We start from the raw sequence: 18,496 nt of genomic DNA, 5'->3' as shown, positions 1-18,496 counted from the left end.
CACAAGGAGGAGTTAATTAACCCATTTCATTCCAGTGCTTTGTACCTGTGGCACATCTAAAAACTGCAGGACAGCAGCCCTTGAGGAACCTTTTCATGAAATTATGTGACATTACAACCAGCTTCAATGTATTTTACAGTAATTTTATGCAATAGTATAAAGTAGTTATACTGGGAAGTTTTAAGGTTGCATACATGTTTTTTGTTTTACAATAAAAAATATGTGTGTTTTTATAAAATGTGTGTTGAAGCAGAGATGCAATTTTGAGAAGTGTAACTTTTTAGTTCCAACTATATCCCTACTCAGAATGAAGAATGAACACAACATTCAACAGCCAGAGTCAAAGCTTTCCGAAGGAATGTCTTCGCTTCACCTTTCAAAGAAAGGTGTTGAAAACAAAGATCCTGGAGAAGCTGGACGAAAGCCTCCTTTCCAGCCAGGCGGGAGCCGGCTCCCAGTGCTCGCAAAGTCCCTGAAACTCCAGGCGCCCCCTGTATTCAAGGAATCCCACAGCAAGTGGGAAGAGAAGCCATTAGCCGTAAGTTTCTCAGTTCAACACGTTTTCTTTCATGTCATCATTGGTGTTTTCATTTTTTTTTCCCTCTTGCAGGGTAAAACAAAGAAGAAGACATGCACTCGCCCTGTACCGTTTAACTTCTCGCAGCGGAGAACTGCAAGGAGAGGAACTGAGAACTGTGAACCTTTAACAGCCCCTCAATCAAGGACTCTGGGGAATCGACCTGAAAACATCTCATTCAAAATGCCCAGTAAACATCAAGATTCGGTTAAAAATTCAGGGAGGTCCCTTGGAAAGACGGTAGTAAATGCAACTCACATTTCAAGGCAGCCCAGTCCAAAATTAAAGACTTTAGCCCATTTGAAAAATCCTACATCCACATCTGGTAAGATAGCGAATCAAAATGTAAGTAACACCTCAGACCAAGCTCATCTTCATCCAGAGGTCAACTTGGACCTGCCAAAGACTTCAGCTGCTCATCCGACTGTGTCACTGACCGCACAGGCCAGTTGTTCAAATCCTTTAAGTGGTGAGTGTTTCCTTTACTCTGATTTTCATGTCAATTTTCATTTAAGAGTGCAACATTTTATTTGATGTATTACTCAACTTACTATTATTGTTGTTTTGTACAAGAGTGAATTCACCGTTTTCAATTTCTTTGTATCACCACTGTCAATAAGGAAAACCGTCTTCCATATTTATGGCATGTTTTTTTTTATGCTCTAGGAGACGTTTTCTTATTCGTTTCTTATATTTTGTCAGTTGTACAGAATTATTGCTTTTAATTTCAGAAAAAAGTGAGAACTTCCAACCAGACCACGCGGCTTTGCCGAGTATCCTCAGGAACGAGGGCGTAGGCCGTGCAAGCCGACCAGTTGTTACTCCAAAATGCTCCAAACAATACAACTACCTAGTGAGTTGGCTTTTATCTCAGAACTATATTCTTGCTTTTACTGCATCTTTGACCTTAGTCCTGAATATTTCCATCTGAATGTTGTTTTTAGTGCTCAGAAATTTGAAATATTGCATATTCTTGTGATTCTTCTTGTTTGCAGCCTCAACGAGTGTCTGTTAAGAAGACTCAACAAAAAGAGGGAGCATTCGCAGGTCAGAACTGAACAATAAAGCAACTTAGAAACAATTAAGCGTTTTTTCTTTTGTTTAGTTTTTTTTTTTTTTTATAATGATTTAAGTTCTGGGGTCTCTTTTTCTTCATACTTCATGGAAACTAGTTTGAATTGCACTAATATCGAATCCTCATGGCATCTGATCAGTGCCACCAGTGTTTCTCTGATTCAAATTATTGCATGACCATCAAGTGCTGCAGAAGGCTGTTAACCACCCAGAGATACAATTCAGGTGTGTGGCAGAAGGGAAATACCTAAAACATGCAGGACAGTTGCATGTCCTGCATGCAACCCTGGTCCTCAGGGTTGGTCCCTGAGGACCAGGGTTGAGAAACACTGCTCTAAACAGACCAGATATACTCTATACTCGGATATTTGGTGGCATAGAGATTATAAAGAAAGATCTCAGTCAGTTAGATTACAATTTAAAAGTTAATTTATTTTGGTTATTCAAAAAGTGAAACTTGTGCTCTGTGGATTCTTTGAGCAAAAGGTGAGATTGGGTCTGTATTTTCCTCATTTTGATGACTATGTCGTGCACCTTAAAGTAATAAAACGTATACAGTTTGTCAGATATTTAGAACAAAACATAAGGTTGATGAAAATCCAGTCCTCCAGGGTCAGTGTCCTGCAGCTGTAGATGCATCCTTGCTCCGACACTTGTGAATCAAATGAATCGTTAACGAGCTTTTCCCAAACTTGATGGCATGCCGAAGAGGTAATTCAACGATTTGATCGCAGCAGGGTTGCATTTAAAGGTTGCAGCGCAGTAGCACTCCACAACTGGAGCTGGAGAAGTGAGACTTTTCCTAAAAGAGTTGCAAATTGCAGCAAAAGGCGTTTTACAGTCTTTACTCATGACGTCTAAGTACAAATGCATGCCACATTTCTTGGATTTGGATTTGCATTACCTCTTGAAATACACCTCTGTTCTACCATAATGCTCTCAGCTGAATTTTTCTTTTCGTTTGTCAGGACCGGTGAGGTCAGTGGCGTTCTCGCCCGACGCCGCCGCTTTGCGGAGCATCCTTCAGAATGAGGGCGTGAAGGACTCCATGTCCAGAAATTCAGTGTGTCCACCTGGCAGAGGCACTTCAATCTACACTGTATGAGCACAATAAACTTCATGACATCACTGCTCATTCTCATTCCTGTTGCATTTTATCTCCAGGTTCTTTGATTTTTTTTTTTTTGTTCATTTGCCTCACGTAATTCTTAAAAATTTTTAGGCTCAAAGAGTGCCTGTTAAGAAAAGTTGTCCAGATTCAACCAGTCGTACTGTGGGTAAGATGCAGCACTGTTGCGTTAATGCTCCCGCGCTATCGGTTTGTCCAGCCTGTTCAGCCTGACGTGGCTGAGTTTTCTCTTTTCTCCTCAGCAGCAGAGTTCAAAGAGACAGCAAAGACAAAATGGACTCCACAGAGAGTCCGCAACACCAAACAGCAGCCCATGTCTGCCATGGTCTGTACACGCATACCTCACCGTGTTGGTCTGGTTGTATTTCAGGAAGCTTCGCCTCACCGTGCTGCTGCTTCTGTTTTCAGAAATGGCATCAGTCTCCATGCGGCACCGTTGGACACGCAAGCTACAAAAGGAACATTCATCCATGTCAGGAGGTAAAACGGTCAAATTAATCCTACGTATGAAGCTCCTACAGCAATCAAGAAGAGAAAAGGTTGATATTGTTGATTTTTAGATGAATGGTCTTTAAAGGTTGGATTATTTATCAGTACAATTAAAAAATAAGTAATTTCTGATTTTGGTTGTCAAACTTTGGATAATGCGACTGCCTAAATCTAGAAATATTGTAACTTTTGATATTTTGGAAACTACAAATACTTACAGTTTTAATTAAAAATTGAGCTGGGAGATGAAATGAGTTTGATTATCCAGATTTTCTTTTTTTGAAGAATTTATTTTTGGAAAAATTCTGATTTCTTGTGGGGTTTTTTCCCCACAATGCACTCCTTGAATTTCCATAGTTCAGAGTGACGTCTTCACGCCTAAGGCCTAACATCTTAAGTGTTTTTTATAGCCGTTTATTTGAACATTGAATTGAGGACAACTCACAGAAGAGATGATTAAAATAAAAGCCAGTTTTTGAAAAGTAGTTTTTTCTTTAAAAAAAAAAAAATGAACCAGATTAGTAACTAGTACGATAAAATCTGAGATTTTATTTTCAAGCCATGTTGCTCAGCACTAATGGAAATAAGCGCACAGTAAGAGACTGAGTTCATCTGACTGTTTGTGGCAGGAGGTTGTCCAGAAGTTATTTGACGATCCAGAAGATGACCTGGTCATAGCTGGGACAGACAACCCCTCAGCAAAATCAGAGCAGGTCCCGGCTCCATCCTCCTCTGTATGAAATTCATTTCACATTCAAAGTCGACATCCTGTGCATTTAAATCAAAGGTTTAACTCATTTTGTTTTCGCTTCTTCAGAGTAAACCTCCTAGAGAGGAGAAGGCGGAGACGAGACGTAACGGTGACGATGAAGAGGATGTGGAGGAGATGAAGACTTTCCTCCACGCTCCACCAAGAGAGTCTGTCATTTTTTTCTCGACTGGTAAAAAATTGATCAGAGCCCCGCGGTTTGAGAACCAGGAAGCCTCGGCCCACCGGGATCAAGTTTCATCAGAACAGAAGAAGTTCACAACTGCACAGAGCGGCGTGTCGGACTCGACTCACTGGAGCAACTCTGTCGTTCAGCAACTGCACAGCGGTACCACTGACCCTTCATTCACCTCAGAAAGATTCATAATGCTTACTGTTGAGAGCTTAACATGGTTTTCTCTCTCTTTTTTTTTTAACCCTCTGATAGATTTTATCACTCAGAAGCCTTGCTCTCTGAATCTCGCAGTGGCCATGTTGCGAAAGCGTTTTCCTCCTCTGGAGGAGTTGCGAATGGACGAGGAGGTCGCGACCTACACCTCGGTGTCTGTCCCTGGTGATTCCGGGTTTGCCCATCCTCGCTGCGGAGACCCGTTGGCCTCCGTTTTGCACTTTGAGGAGTCAATGGTGAGCATATGACTGGATGGATGACTGTTTAAACTGTGTTTACTACCATTGTTGGTGGCATTAAAGTGAAGTAGTAAAGTCTCCTGAGATTGTAGTAAGAAAAAAAAATAAATTCAAGGTGAATCCTTTTTTAGCTTTTTACTAAAAAAATGCTAATTGCTTTACAGATTCAAAGCAATTGAAAAAGTCTCCCAGATCATGTTTTGACACATTTAGGCTCAATGTGACGCCCTTTTTAATCAAATTTTCTTAGAGGGCAAGATATGATCCAAATATGTGCTTTATAGCTTTCAAGTCATTCAGCAGCTTTTTTTTTTTTTTTTCCACCGTCACATTTTACATTTGTATGATCAGTGTCATTCTATGTCATTCAGTGATGCATTTCTTATCTTTCCTGCTGCATTTAAACTTTAATGTGAGCTTGACTAACACATGCATTCTTAAACTATTAAATGTTACCTAATAAATGTTCATATTCTGTTTCGACAGACATGCAAATATTAAGTATCGGCATGTTTTCTTCTTGTTTTTCTAGAGATTTGTCCCGATTGACTCGCAGCATGACGGATGACCTGCATTCTGACAACACTTTGAAAACTACACAATTGTTTGGTTTTTGGACCATTTTATTGGTATTAAAGCTAATAAAAAAATTGTTCTGACATTTTTTGATGACCATTACTAATCAATTGTCAAATTTATATAAGAACTTTATAATAAAATATTTTTTTTTTTACATTTGGAACTTGTTTGTTTTAATTTCCAGCTCTGTTGATTTGTTCACTTGGATTCAACTGCTAACAATATAATTTGCATGGGAGAAAAGACCAATTTATTTTTCTAGAACTAAAACCATAAAAGTAAGAGACTTGGACATTCACTGTGATGTAGTGAATTTCTCTTTCTACTCTTATGAAGTTAGATGATTATATGATATGGCATGTTGTCTTGCAGTCCACAGGTTGCCAATAGGTCAGGCAGGGTTCAAACCTTTTTCTGGCACATTACAGGCCGAACATACAGCGTCATGTGACGGCATACCATGCAGATTAGACGAGAGCTGAATAGGCTGAAACCTGATGGACAAACATACTCAGTTAGAAACCAAACATCCTTGATACGTTTAAAAACTCAAGTGATTTATGCTCACTATTGGGAGGATTTGGATATTTTATCCAACATGTTTTAGAAGTTTCGGACTGAGTTGACACCTGCTTCTCTTTTCCTTCCAAACTAGAAGTTTTTGCTTGGAAAGAGGTTTTTTCTTTAATAAATATGCAGAATTCAATAGTGTTTGCCTAAAACATCTTCATAAACTACAGAACATGTCGCCAGACTAAAAGAGTTATTTTTCAAATCGCTGTCTTTTTGGAACATTTTAGTGTTTAGTTTTGAACCATTTTTAGGGCTTCAGTTTATGTAACAACTCAACAAATGTGATCTGAAGGCCTTCTGCAAAACAAAGGCCCTATTTAGATCCAATTATATAGAATCCACTTTTATCCATGTTCGGTTTGTACCAAGTTATTGATGCTGCAACAATCCCTCTTTCTGAGAAAAGACATGGTGACAGTGGAGAGGCACCATTCCCTTTGAATTGAAACTAGGCTCAGTGTGAGGAGACATCTGGTAGTGAGTAGTGGTGCCCAAGTCGAGTCCTCCAGAGTTACCACCCTGCAACTTTTAGATGCATTCCTCCTCTAACACACCTGGATCAAATGTATGGCTTATCATGCTTATGTAGAGCTGGTATAAAATACTGCTATTGATTTTGATCAATACTGCTAGTGAGAGAAGTCGGTCTTTTGATTGAGGCGTGTTGGAGGAGGGATCGTAGCCCTGGTGGATTTGACTTGAGCATCCCCGTTTTAGAGGAAAGGCATGAGACGTAACACCGGCGGGAAGAAAATTTAGGATGTCGACAACACCATCCAGTTGATCCGAATCTGTGAATCACCCTGCTTTTGATAGTTCGAGCTGCTTGTGCTAGCAATCATTTTATATAATTGCTTTTAAAGCCATCAAGCCATCTGCTACTGGAGTTCCAGTAAATTCTAAGAGATGAACAAAGACTTATTTGTTGAGACCACTATTAAATACCGAATCGGCTTGTCATACTGGCAAAGGACGTGAAGGTAATGACGCAGCTCCACAGCTGGCACGCTAACTTACGGCGGTTACGTCGAAGAATTAAAGTAAAGCTAAGAAAGTAGCAAGTAAGTGAAAAAAAAATCCGAGCGTAATGAAAGGTTCTGAGCTTTGCATCATACATTTGAAGAAATTGAACATTAAGAGGTTCGATGTCTTTTTTTTTCTTTATTTTTTGGGGAGGGGGGGGGGGGATAAATGTATTTAACGTTTAAAACCGACAGCATCAACTGAAAAAGGCGTTTGTCCCCCAAACTGTATTGTTTTTCCTCATCAGTCTAAACAAAGTCTGGTCACCATCAGGGTTAAAATAAAGAAACTGAAGCTGTTCTTTTCAGGTTTTTTGTTAAGCCACTTACATTTATCACTGGCATATTTATGCATGGGGAAGAAAGGTATTAGACTTCACTGGGTCGTGACTACTTCTCTTTTTTTTTGGCAATCTGTCCCATTGCAGATCTGTAAACATACAAGTTTGGAAATGCTTTCAAAGCCCTTTCTAGACCCGCTTCCAACACTGCCTTCATCCTAAATTGTGTGCTAGTCAGACTTTCTGGTAATCAATCAAACTCACTTTAGATGTTCGCCAATTATTGAACATTTAAATGCTATTTTTTTTACTATTGGTTTTTCTTTTTAATGTAAATCTTGTCTAATCCATACAATTTATATATTAAAGCCTCAACTTACGTGCCTCTGGTGATATTGCATAAGGCGTAAAAATCTGATAAGTTAATTTGGGGGCTTTTGTAGGTTGTGGTGTTACTTTATTCTTATGTTTTGTAATTTTACTCCATCACAACTTCAGTGTGCCCCATTGAAACCCAAGATGACTGCTCTGAATCAGTTCCATCAGCTGGTAAGTTTCTGATTCAGGTTAAATCAGTGGCTATAATTGCACAAAGAATATTTTAATAATTGCCACAAGATAGTACAAGCATGTCCAATGACAACCTTTGAAAACATATTTTCAACTATAAAAGATTTTTTTTTCCATAAGTTTTCTTCATTAAAACAATATATATTGGCCAGTTTGATGGCCTTTCTCAGTCCTTGCTGCCAAAAACTGACATAGATTTTGATAAGCATGGTGAAGAACGAAAAAATATTGGGTCATTGCTGATGATGGAAGGATGGGGAGAGTGAAAAACCTCTTCAACATTGTCATACTAAACAACAGCATTGCAATTGCATGCTTTCATAACGGCATGCAGTACTAATGTTGAGTGATCGTTTATAGTCACTTTAATATAAAAACCTTGTCTTCTGGTTAATGTGTTTTATTAAGATTTGGAAAAGCCCCAGCTGTGTTTCTTGTAGAATTGCTTCATCATCTTCTACTGCAACCAAAAATGAATTCAAGGTGGACAGAGTTACAATATCATCTGCACAATTCAATCAGCTACACACACAAACCTGCATTAATCTTGTCAGGAAATTACCTGGACCACACCATCATTTCAGGCAACTCCAGAGTAGCCATCTTGCAATCCAGTCGCTGATTGGCTGAGTGTGGCTCTATTGTAAAGTGCTGGAGTGGTCTGTATGACTAGAAAAGCGCAGTATAAATTCAATCCAACAATCATTGTTGTCCTTTCTTCCTGTTTGGCAATCCACAGCAGTGTCAAGGGAGTAAACTCAAACGCACAGTGTTGAACACTTTGCAGCTCTTCTCCAGACAGGATCATCAGTCCTGACCTTCCCTCCATCCAGGAGGTCTGGGGTCAGGAATAGGTTAGCTCGCATCTTTGCAGATAAACTGCTAAATTTTTTACCTTCAAGTCGGTGCAACTGACTGCTCTGTGCAAAAACCAGCATAGATGCTTATGGATACATTTCTATTTTAAATCTCTTTTTTTGAGAGCAAAGTGAAACCAAAGTCAAATGTCTTGTTTGTGTGGACAAACCTGGCTCATAAAGCAGATTCTGATTCAAATACGCTGGATGTTAAAAAAAAAAACCCCAGCTGATCCAACGAATTATTGAACGTTTTCTGGTGTCATCAACTTGAATACCCACAAAACAGAATTGGCCGTTTTTTCCTTTAGTTTGTGTTTTATGAGATCCTGCGATAATAATTCACATTTCATTACTCATTTATGAGAGAAAAATAAATCAATCTCTGAAAGCTCTCTTCAAGTTCTTTAGACTACTGTATTCATGGACTATACCTCAACATGAAGTCCATTATTGCTCGGTGATCTTTGTCTCTCTGCGTGTAGCTGCCCTCTGTGGTCCTGCTTATATTTAGTTTGGCTGTATGAGTGAGTAAGTGGTGAAGGTCTCAGAGGGAGGGGGCAAGAATAGAACTGGTTTTCTATAAAGCCTGAGCCGTCTCTCGTGACTCCCCTGAGAAGCAGAGAGTTTAAGAAGAACTACTCAGGTTTTTTTCCTCTTCATCCTTCTATTTCTTCTCCTAGTACACCCGTCTTTCCCTGAAACATGTCCACGGACCTTCATACCACCATGGATCCGACGAAGATGGGCGTTGGACGGTCCATAGCTGTGCTGACGTCAGGAGGAGACGCTCAAGGTGAGTAGCGAAATTCTCCTGATTTAATTTTCAACTTTGTGATGAACTAATAAAACACTAAATTAGTGCAGAGGAACTCAAACAGCGTATTGCTTCATGTTGGTGTGTGTGAGAGGAAATCTGAAACGAAGTCTCTTGTTTTGGAGGCCAATGTTTAAAGCTGGAAATCTTAAGATGCTCGTGTGCAATTTGTAACAAATGACTGATTTATATGGACATTTAGCTGCAAAACCTGCTTGAAAACATGAGGATTGATGAACAATTACCTCACCATTTTCAAAGATTGTTCTATCTTGACGTTTTTAAATTGAAATCGTAAAACGAGTTGCTGCATTAACTTGCACTTAATTTGGATTATTTTCCTTCCGCATCTTCCCAAAACTCACTCAACTGCCTGATGTTTTATTTTCCTTGTTTTCCTCACCACCCATCAGTCTTTTTTGTGTTTATTCGCCTGCTTTGGCCCACATCAGCTTCCTTATTTTTCACCCCTTTGGGGCTAATTTTAGTGGCGTTGACCTTTTTCTGGTATGGAGAAAAGAAACGCCCTCTGATCCTTCAGCTGCTGTCTGCTGAAACAAGAGCCGCCACATGCCGCATTGCTTTTTCACAACACAAACTCTCACAGTGGCCTTTGGCGCAACAACATCCAGGGGACGGACGCCGCACATGACTTAGGAGTCCCTTGAACCACGCTCCTGTTCTTTGATCCAAGGCTATTTTTGTCTCTTGAGGTGCCAAGACGAAGGTTATCTCACTTAAAGGTCAAGATCAGGCTGAGATTTTGCAGCGTTTAGCTTGAGGGGGAATCAGCGTTGTGAATTAAACAAGCATCACAGATGAAACTGTTTGTGGCCCTCAGGCATGAATGCTGCGGTGAGAGCCACAGTCAGAGTGGGTCTCTACACCGGAGCCAAAGTCTTCTTTGTTCATGAGGTAGGCACTTTCTGGTTATCGTGTGTCAAACAAACGCTGATGATGTGTGTGATTTCTATATCTATAAAAAAAAAAAAAAAAACGTAACAGTTTAAGTGGGATGCAGGGTTACCAAGGCCTGGTGGATGGAGGGGATCATATCCGGCCTGCAACATGGGAGAGCGTGTCCATGATGCTTCAGCTGGTGAGTGATGCGCAGCAACATCACTTTATGCAAAGTCACACAGATTAATGGTTGCATAGTCAGTCAAAAAGAGCCGAGGATGTATTTCCTTAAAGGGCCAGCGTACATTATTTTAATGAGCACAGTGGTTAATGTGTGGTCTGAGAAACTCTGGACTTTCATTTAATTAAAGGTTTAGATAAAAATGGAAAAAATAAGGGGAGTAAATATTTTCAGGCTTTTTTTTTTTTTTTTTTTTAGGCCTGTAAATGAACTTTGCTGCATGATAAATTGTCCCAGAAGTTATTGTGATAAACGATAATATTTATTGTTTAGAGACGATTTGAAGTAGTACTATGGAAACTGCATAATCATGCAAGTACACCCTCTCAAAGATCAATATAATTTTATTTCTAATAAGCATTTAACATTGGAACTAAAAGAAATTTTAAATATCCAAAATAAATATACAAAACAACTGAATCGATAAATAAAATAGATACAAAAGTCTCTGCAAGCAAAATTGCCCGTCAAAAAGACAGGCTTATCTAATTCATCTGTCTGCCCATCCAAATTCACTGTGTTCTTTAGTGGCCATAAAAGGCATGCTGTGGATTAAAACAGCATTTTACATTGCAGTTTGTGGAGAATCAGTATTGACCAATACGTTCTGACCCAGGTTACTCCCAGTTATTGTCTGTTGTTGGCATACACTCCACATGCTAAGTGAACAAACGACACACTACCTGTCACCAATTGCTTTATTCTTCCTCCACAGTTGAACTGAGATAACACACAGAGCTCAACATCTTTGAGGAAACCAAGAATCTGAGACCATTTGTAAAGCATGGCGGTGGTAGAGTGATGATACGGGTTTGTTGTACAGTCTTAGGACCTAAGCAATTCCTCTCTATATATCAAAGCTTTGTTAGGAAATAGAGAGGACTCTCTAGTATCTTAATTTATGGTCCTAAAAGGGTTATGCAGCCAGACACTGACTGCAGAACAGGAGGAGGTCTGCAACCGAGTGCCAGAAAAAAGTCCAGTTATCTGGCCTGACCTTTTAGCTGCCCCAGCTGAGAGGCTTTTGAACTTGATACCCAGATTCGGTGCGTCTGTGAAGGCCTGATGATAGCGAGCTGTCGAGTGGGTGCGACAGGTTGCCTTCAAACTTAAATTGTCTTTGGCCCACAAACCGAGTGGCATCACTGGCTTCGGATTTTTGATCGCAAATGTCAGTGCGAAAGTCACAACAAAGCAGGTTCTCTCTGCCTCAGGGTGGCACCGTCATCGGCAGCGCCCGCTGCAAAGACTTCATGTGCAGAGAGGGCCGTATGAAGGCGGCCTGCAACCTGGTGAAGCTCGGCATCACCAACCTGTGTGTGATTGGAGGAGACGGCAGTCTGACCGGAGCCAACCAGTTCAGGACGGACTGGGGCGGCCTGTTGGCTGACCTGGTCAAAGATGGTAAATAAATAAATAAACTGGTGGGATCTGATACGATCCGGGATATCTGGACAGTCGTATTCAGACAGCAAACATTACAATCAGTGTTTTTCTTTTCTTAAGGGAAGATTACACAGGAGGAAGCCAAGAAGTCGTCCCACCTGAACATTGTCGGCATGGTTGGCTCTATCGACAACGACTTCTGTGGCACTGACATGACCATCGGCACTGACTCAGCCCTCCATCGCATCATCGAGGTGGTGGACGCCATCACTACAACTGCGCAGAGGTTCAAACAGGCTTGTGCAACTTTGCTTCTTTTTTTTTTTAAGAAGCGAGAACCAGAAAATTAAATGCGCACCTCTCAAGGAATACAACTACAAAGCAATACTGCCTTTTAGATCTCAAGTGAGAGAAAATTAGAAGTGGCTGAACATCTTTCAATGAAAGACGGGTTTTTTTATGCCAACATTATTAAATAAATAGTTATTTATTTATATATAATACAAATTTAGACAGTTTACGGTGCTGTGTTTTATAAAAGTATTTTACCCTGTTTTGCTTTTTTTTTTTTTTTTTTTTTTTTTCCAGGTCTTAAAACAAATGATACAAAAAGTTCTAAAATGTTTTGTCTTTACTTGCAGCCACCAGAGGACATTTATCCTGGAAGTGATGGGCAGACACTGCGGGTCAGTTTCTAATTCTTTATTTGTATGTGTGCGCCTAAAGCCTGAATGGTAGTACTTTGAATTAAAGTACTTCAGTCATCTTATTTACTATATTCCAGAATTTCTAGAAAGTCATGAGTCATGGAACCATCAGTTGTTGGGGGTTTCTTTCCTATCACTACACCACACTCCTCTTCTCATTCAAAACTGCAGTAATGTTGTCTAAAGTGCATTTTTTGTTTCGATGCTTCGTTGTTCGTTTTATGCGTAATGGAGACCACTGCTCTGATTGTCGCCTTGGTTGGTGCGTGGCTGCAGATATCTGGCCCTGGTGTCGGCTCTGTCCTGTGGAGCCGACTGGGTTTTCATTCCAGAGATGCCACCGGATGACGGCTGGGAGAACCACCTGTGCAGGAGGCTGGCAGACGTAAGTTTCTTTTTTTTGCTACGGATCTCATAAAGTGCCATGCAGCAGCATTCGCACCCCTGGAACTATTTTACATTTTCATCCTGCTGCAACTACCAGCTTCCCTTTGCGTAATATGATAGACCAACACAAGGTAGTGTACAAGTGGAAAGTGGAAGAAAAATAATAAAAGTAAATGTAAAGGAAAAATACTTTTTTTTTTTTCAGAATGTGCAGGTGTCTTGTTGACTATTTCATATCATTTAGCAAAGATCTCGGGGTTCTCGTCTGAATGTGATCATTGTGGCCGAGGGTGCGATCACCAGAGACGGCAAAGCAATCACATCAGACCAGATCAAAAAGGTGAAGCTCCTTCTTCCTCTACTCTGACTGTGCACCGTTACTCTGATTGTGTCTCACAACAATATTTAAAAGGTTGCACATTCATCTGCCTCCAGTTGGTGACCGAAAGGCTGGGCTTTGACACACGCACCACCATCCTCGGACACGTCCAGAGAGGGGGAACGCCGTCCGCTTTCGACAGAGTCCTGGTGACTGTCTCAGACATCAGCAGCTTCAACCGTTTGTCACACAAACGTGCTGATGTGAGTGTTTGTGCGTCACTCAGGGCAGCAGGATGGGCGTGGAGGCGGTGATGGCGCTGCTGGAGGCCACGCCGGACACTCCTGCCTGTGTGGTCAGTCTGTCTGGGAACCAGGCAGTCAGACTGCCCCTCATGGAGTGTGTCCAAGTGGTACGTATCAGTATTTTTACCTACAGCTCCTGCTGATTCTTCACTAACATTGCAAAGATGCATTTCTTCAGCTTTCCCCTAAACGTGTTCTTTGTCTTGCAGACCAAAGACGTGACTGCTGCCATGGCTTCGGGCAGATTTGAAGACGCTGTCAAGCTCAGGGGAAAGTATGTTATCTAATGTTGATAGGGTTGTGCATGAAATGGGGAAAAAAAATACAAATGAATGGAGCGGGTTTTTTTCCAGCTTCATAATAAGTTGTTCAGATATTCTCAGTTCTAATCACTGAAGAAAAACAAAATACAGAAAATAACCTTTTTCATTTGCAGGAGTTTTGCAAATAACTGGAACACGTACAAGCTGCTGGCGCACATAAATCCTCCAGATGTGAAGGTGAGCCTCCTTTTTACTTAATTTCGTACTAGACTCCAAATGCTGCTTTTTGATTAATACAATCCAAATGAATGATATATATTTTTTGCTCGTTCTCTTCGTGGCAGAGCAACATCAACGTGGCCGTAATGAACATCGGAGCTCCGTGCGCCGGCATGAACGCCGCGGTCCGAGCAGCGGTGAGGATGGGCATCATTGAGGGCCACTCCATGTTTGCTGTCTATGAAGGTTTTGATGGGCTGGCTCAAGGACAGGTAAGGACAGGTTCATTGTTAATATCTGTGCTTCAGACCCATATATATAAAACAAAAAAGACAAGAAAAAAAAAATCCATCAATTTGGTTTATAAAGCACTTTTTTTTTTACAGTGAAGGGCAAGAAATCTTTTCATTTTACACACTTTTCTTCTAACTGGAAATAATATTAAGCAGCCCGGCCAGAATCCTGACTTGTATTTAATAAAACTGTGTGGAAGAAGCTAAAGATTAGGGTGATGGCAAGAAGGTCTTTCAACCGTAAGGACTTGGAAACATGCAAAAAAAATTCATCCTCCTTTTAGCTTTATTATCATTTGAGAGTTTCATTTCCTGTTTCCCTGCTAGAGATATCAATAATCTTAAGTTTCGTTATATCACACAGCTTGCTGAGAATATTAATGCAAGTAGACATAAAATATCCATTCATCTATTGTCTTATTCCCACTTATGCATACATGAGGGTGTTGGGATATCCAGCGGTCATTGGGCGAGAGGCAGAGAGGTTGTCTACCTGTTGCAAGGCGACACAGAGACTCGCAGTTTAGATTAGCCAATTAATGGTCATCCGTTTCATTTGCAGGGCTGTTCTGACATCTTCTGGAGTGATGAAAATCATTTCTAGCACCTGCTTAACAGCAAAACATTATGCGTCTGGAGAGTAAAATAGGTTTGGCCTTGGAAAAACAGATTTTTAAAGACAAAACAACAGTGGCCATGTTGTGGGCGTAACCAAACTTATAACTTACAACGACTAAAAACATTGCATTCATGCTTCATTCTTCTTAGGACAGAGGTCCAGGGTCGCACTCGTAACACAGTTTTCTTCAATTTGATCCGTCCTTTAGCGTCTCTTTCTGTAAGCATTTTGGGGGTTAAATGTTGTTTAATATTTTGTGTTCTGTGTGATGCTGCTTTGGAAATTAGTGTTTAAACAGCGGTCATCTTGTCTGACTGCAGATTGAGCCCATAAGCTGGAATACGGTGTCCGGCTGGACTGGAAAAGGAGGCTCCATGTTGGGAACCAAGAGGTGAAGGGGTGTTACTGTAATCCTGCCGTGACATTTTATTTACCGTAAGCTTCTATTTATACAGCTAAATATGTGTTTATCTCCCTGAAGAACTCTGCCAGGAAAGTTGTTGGAGAAAATCACCTTGAACATTGCCAAGTTCAACATCCATGCTTTGGTTATTATTGGGGGATTTGAGGTAAAGTCGGAGCCAGGCTTCATAAATGTTGGTTTATCTGTGTCTGTATATTTTTCACAAGCGATGAATAAATTGACACTTTTACAGTAATGGTAAAAAGATCTTTCTCTGCTGCAGGCCTACGTTGGCGGTCTGGAGCTGCTTCAGGCCAGAGAACAATACGAAGAGCTGTGCATACCCTTTGTGGTGATCCCCGCCACCGTCTCCAACAACGTCCCGGGCTCCGACTTCAGCATCGGCGCCGACACCGCCCTGAACACCATCACCACCGTCAGCAGTGAAATGACAAAAATAACTACATATTGGAGGGAAAATCAAACGGCTTGAAACGTTCACGGTTTGCTTTCTGTGCAGACCTGCGACAGAATCAAGCAGTCTGCAGCTGGGACGAAGCGGCGCGTCTTCATTGTGGAGACCATGGGCGGATACTGTGGGTACCTGGCCACCATGGCAGGGCTGGCTGCCGGGGCTGACGCCGCCTACATATACGAGGATAAATTCAGCATCAAGGACCTGACGGTAAGTTGAAATCCATAAAGAAACACGCTTGCAGCATGAAATTGTATATCAGCTCATGCACATTGATTTTTTTTTTTTTAATAATATAATTAGGCTAAGAGAACATGTTTTGACCCTGTGATGTTTAAAATTGTGCCACAGGCAAACGTAGCGCATCTTGTGCAAAAAATGAAGACGACTGTGAAGAGAGGTTTGATTCTCAGGTATGTTTGTTTCAGCTGCAGGACAGAAGAGAGTCAAGAGACAAAAACTTGTCCAAAACTAGAATTCAGGAGCACTTTTTAGTTTAGTTGTCAATGAATTTGTAAAATTATTGCCAAAGCCTTCCCTTCACATATTATCCGATTAATCTAAATCTCCTTTCTCCTCCATTTCTGTTTTGTCCTGAGTTGTGATCCCTTCAAATGTCTGTCTTTTCTCTCCCATCAGGAATGAAAACTGCAATGCTAACTACACCACAGAGTTCCTCTTTAACCTCTACTCTGAAGAAGGCAAAGGAATCTTTGACTGCCGTTTGAATGTTCTCGGACACATGCAGCAGGTCAGAAAAAAAAAAAAAAAAAAAAAAAAAAAATTTTTTTTTCTTTTTAAGTGATTAAACGTCAATTGTCCTCTTTCAACTGCAGGGTGGCACTCCGACTCCCTTTGACAGAAACTTTGGAACAAAGATGGGAGCCAAATCTATTCTCTGGCTGACTGACAAGCTCAAGGAGTGCTGCAGGCACGGTACGGCTATCTAAAACTATGCCCTACAGCACTGTGGACGCACACAAAAGTTAGCCAGCACTCAATTATTACTTTTTGTCATATTTTTTTGACGCAAGGAAACACAGAAAATGACTATGGTGGTTTAACCCAGTTGTTGTTTTAGTTGAGAAGTTTAAAGCCAAAAAAAAAAAAAAAAAGAAGACTTGCATTAGAGTGTTTGTGATTTGCATAGCAGAAATCTGGCAGGAAATATTTGCTAAAAGCGACTTCACCTCCATGCCGGATTGATCCAGTAATTCAAGCTTAAGAAGTCAAGACAACAACTGAGAATAAACACTACCCAGAACATGGAGACACCTTTCAGTACGGTCATATTTTCGTATTAAGATCCTTTTTTTTCTTATTATTGGTCTTCTGGGATGTTATTGGTTCCTGGAAAACCTTCAATAGCTGGAAGACTTAACCATCAGAATGAATAGAAATAAACACTTGAAATAAATTACTCTTTCTGTAGTGAGACCATCAAATAATTTTTGATAAATATTCTAATTTATTGAGGTACACTTATCAGGTTTGTAAGCAAGTCTGAGGAGTTTGGTGATGGATTCACTATTTGACTTTGTGGGCTCCGTAGGTCGTATCTTTGCCAACACGTCAAACTCCGCCTGCGTCCTGGGAATGAGGAAGAGAGGACTCACCTTCCAGGCTATTGCTGACCTGAAAGACGACACAGATTTTGAGTAAGCCGGCACAGCTGCTAACTAAACCGACATACTGTGCTGGGCAGAGCGTCAGTCAGAATGGTGACCGATCCCTCTCCTCTCGCTTCACTGCAGGCATCGGATCCCGAAGACACAATGGTGGCTTAAAATCAGGCCCATCATGAAGATCCTGGCCAAGTATGACATCAAGCTGGACACTTCTGAGCATGTCGACATGGAGCATGTCCTCAGCAAGAAGGGAAACCACTGGAAGTAGAAGGAGCATTTTTGCTTTGAAGCTGATTATTAATTTGGGGTGTTTTCCCCTGTTCGGTTAGCTGTTTTTAGTTCAACCTTTGTGTTTTGTGTCTTAATAAAAGAGCTGTTGACTTTACAGATGTGAATATGTGGTCTTTTTTTTTTATTAAATTCTGTGCTTCACACTGGTTTACCACTATTAAAGTGACCAAATGAGTGTATAGGTCTGTATTTGCTATTAGCCCCCATATACTTGCAGAAGTTAAACTCATTAGTCACAGTTTAAATTTTGCAAAGAAAGACATGCTATGTTACAGTCGAGGCCCGAAGCATTTCACTGAACTATGACTCCCCTACTTTCAAGTCAGGAGACAGATTACCAGAGTAAGGGGAATTTCTCTTAACATTGCAAGTCTTTCACTCATGACTCAGCATTTTCTAGTGAATTTCTCTTTTTCTGTGAGGTGACAACAACTCAAATCTTTGTTTTTCACACCGATCCAGTTAGATAAGTACATTTGCTGACAGAAACCCTTCTGACCTATGCTTGTTGTGTTTAAGACTCGTCATTGGTTACCTTCTCTGATTAAGTTTCAATAGCAGAAAAAAAAGAGCTGATTACATCACAAGCCTCTTTTTTCTCTTGTTCAGAAATCCTGCTGGGAACCACTCAGAATCATTTTATTTTTGCAATTTTAATGTGGTTAAAATATTTGGATTGATAAGTGCCAAAATATT

General features: G+C 40.6%; 2 protein-coding genes across 8 annotated transcripts in view; both read left to right on the top strand.

The window, feature by feature from the left end:
- The window catches only part of troap (trophinin associated protein), a 15,020-nt gene extending 9,616 nt beyond the window's left edge, over positions 1-5,404 (top strand). For 2 of the 7 annotated variants that reach the window (XM_015053604.1, XM_015053603.1), the window contains exons 3-14: positions 307-538; positions 611-1,046; positions 1,309-1,430; positions 1,573-1,624; positions 2,620-2,750; positions 2,874-2,928; positions 3,023-3,105; positions 3,189-3,260; positions 3,899-4,003; positions 4,087-4,366; positions 4,466-4,662; positions 5,198-5,404. In XM_015053604.1, coding sequence (XP_014909090.1) covers positions 307-538; positions 611-1,046; positions 1,309-1,430; positions 1,573-1,624; positions 2,620-2,750; positions 2,874-2,928; positions 3,023-3,105; positions 3,189-3,260; positions 3,899-4,003; positions 4,087-4,366; positions 4,466-4,662; positions 5,198-5,233 — 1,801 coding nt within the window. In that variant the 3' untranslated portion in view covers positions 5,234-5,404. The remainder of the gene's footprint in view (positions 1-306; positions 539-610; positions 1,047-1,308; positions 1,431-1,572; positions 1,625-2,619; positions 2,751-2,873; positions 2,929-3,022; positions 3,106-3,188; positions 3,261-3,898; positions 4,004-4,086; positions 4,367-4,465; positions 4,663-5,197) is intronic. The other 5 variants (XM_015053606.1, XM_015053607.1, XM_015053608.1 and 2 more) reach the window with 5 other exon arrangements.
- A 3,756-nt stretch (positions 5,405-9,160) lies between these two features.
- Positions 9,161-17,894, top strand: LOC106960482 (ATP-dependent 6-phosphofructokinase, muscle type-like). The gene is made up of 22 exons (XM_015053609.1): positions 9,161-9,343; positions 10,206-10,279; positions 10,386-10,463; positions 11,720-11,909; positions 12,012-12,177; positions 12,533-12,577; positions 12,875-12,983; positions 13,230-13,325; positions 13,421-13,513; positions 13,591-13,716; positions 13,819-13,883; positions 14,046-14,109; positions 14,217-14,363; positions 15,324-15,394; positions 15,485-15,572; positions 15,690-15,842; positions 15,927-16,091; positions 16,233-16,294; positions 16,521-16,632; positions 16,718-16,817; positions 17,434-17,539; positions 17,636-17,894. Exons 1-22 carry the CDS (start codon positions 9,253-9,255, stop codon positions 17,775-17,777), a joined length of 2,343 nt encoding a protein of 780 aa, XP_014909095.1. The 5' UTR covers positions 9,161-9,252; the 3' UTR covers positions 17,778-17,894.
- Positions 17,895-18,496: the final 602 nt, after the last annotated feature.

The sequence above is a fragment of the Poecilia latipinna genome, unplaced genomic scaffold (assembly GCF_001443285.1).
Source record: "Poecilia latipinna isolate Pla-1442-1.1 unplaced genomic scaffold, P_latipinna-1.0 Scaffold1187, whole genome shotgun sequence".
NCBI lineage: Eukaryota > Metazoa > Chordata > Actinopteri > Cyprinodontiformes > Poeciliidae > Poecilia > Poecilia latipinna.
Note: the sequence above shows the minus strand (reverse complement) of the source record. Positions and strands in the feature narration are given on the sequence as shown.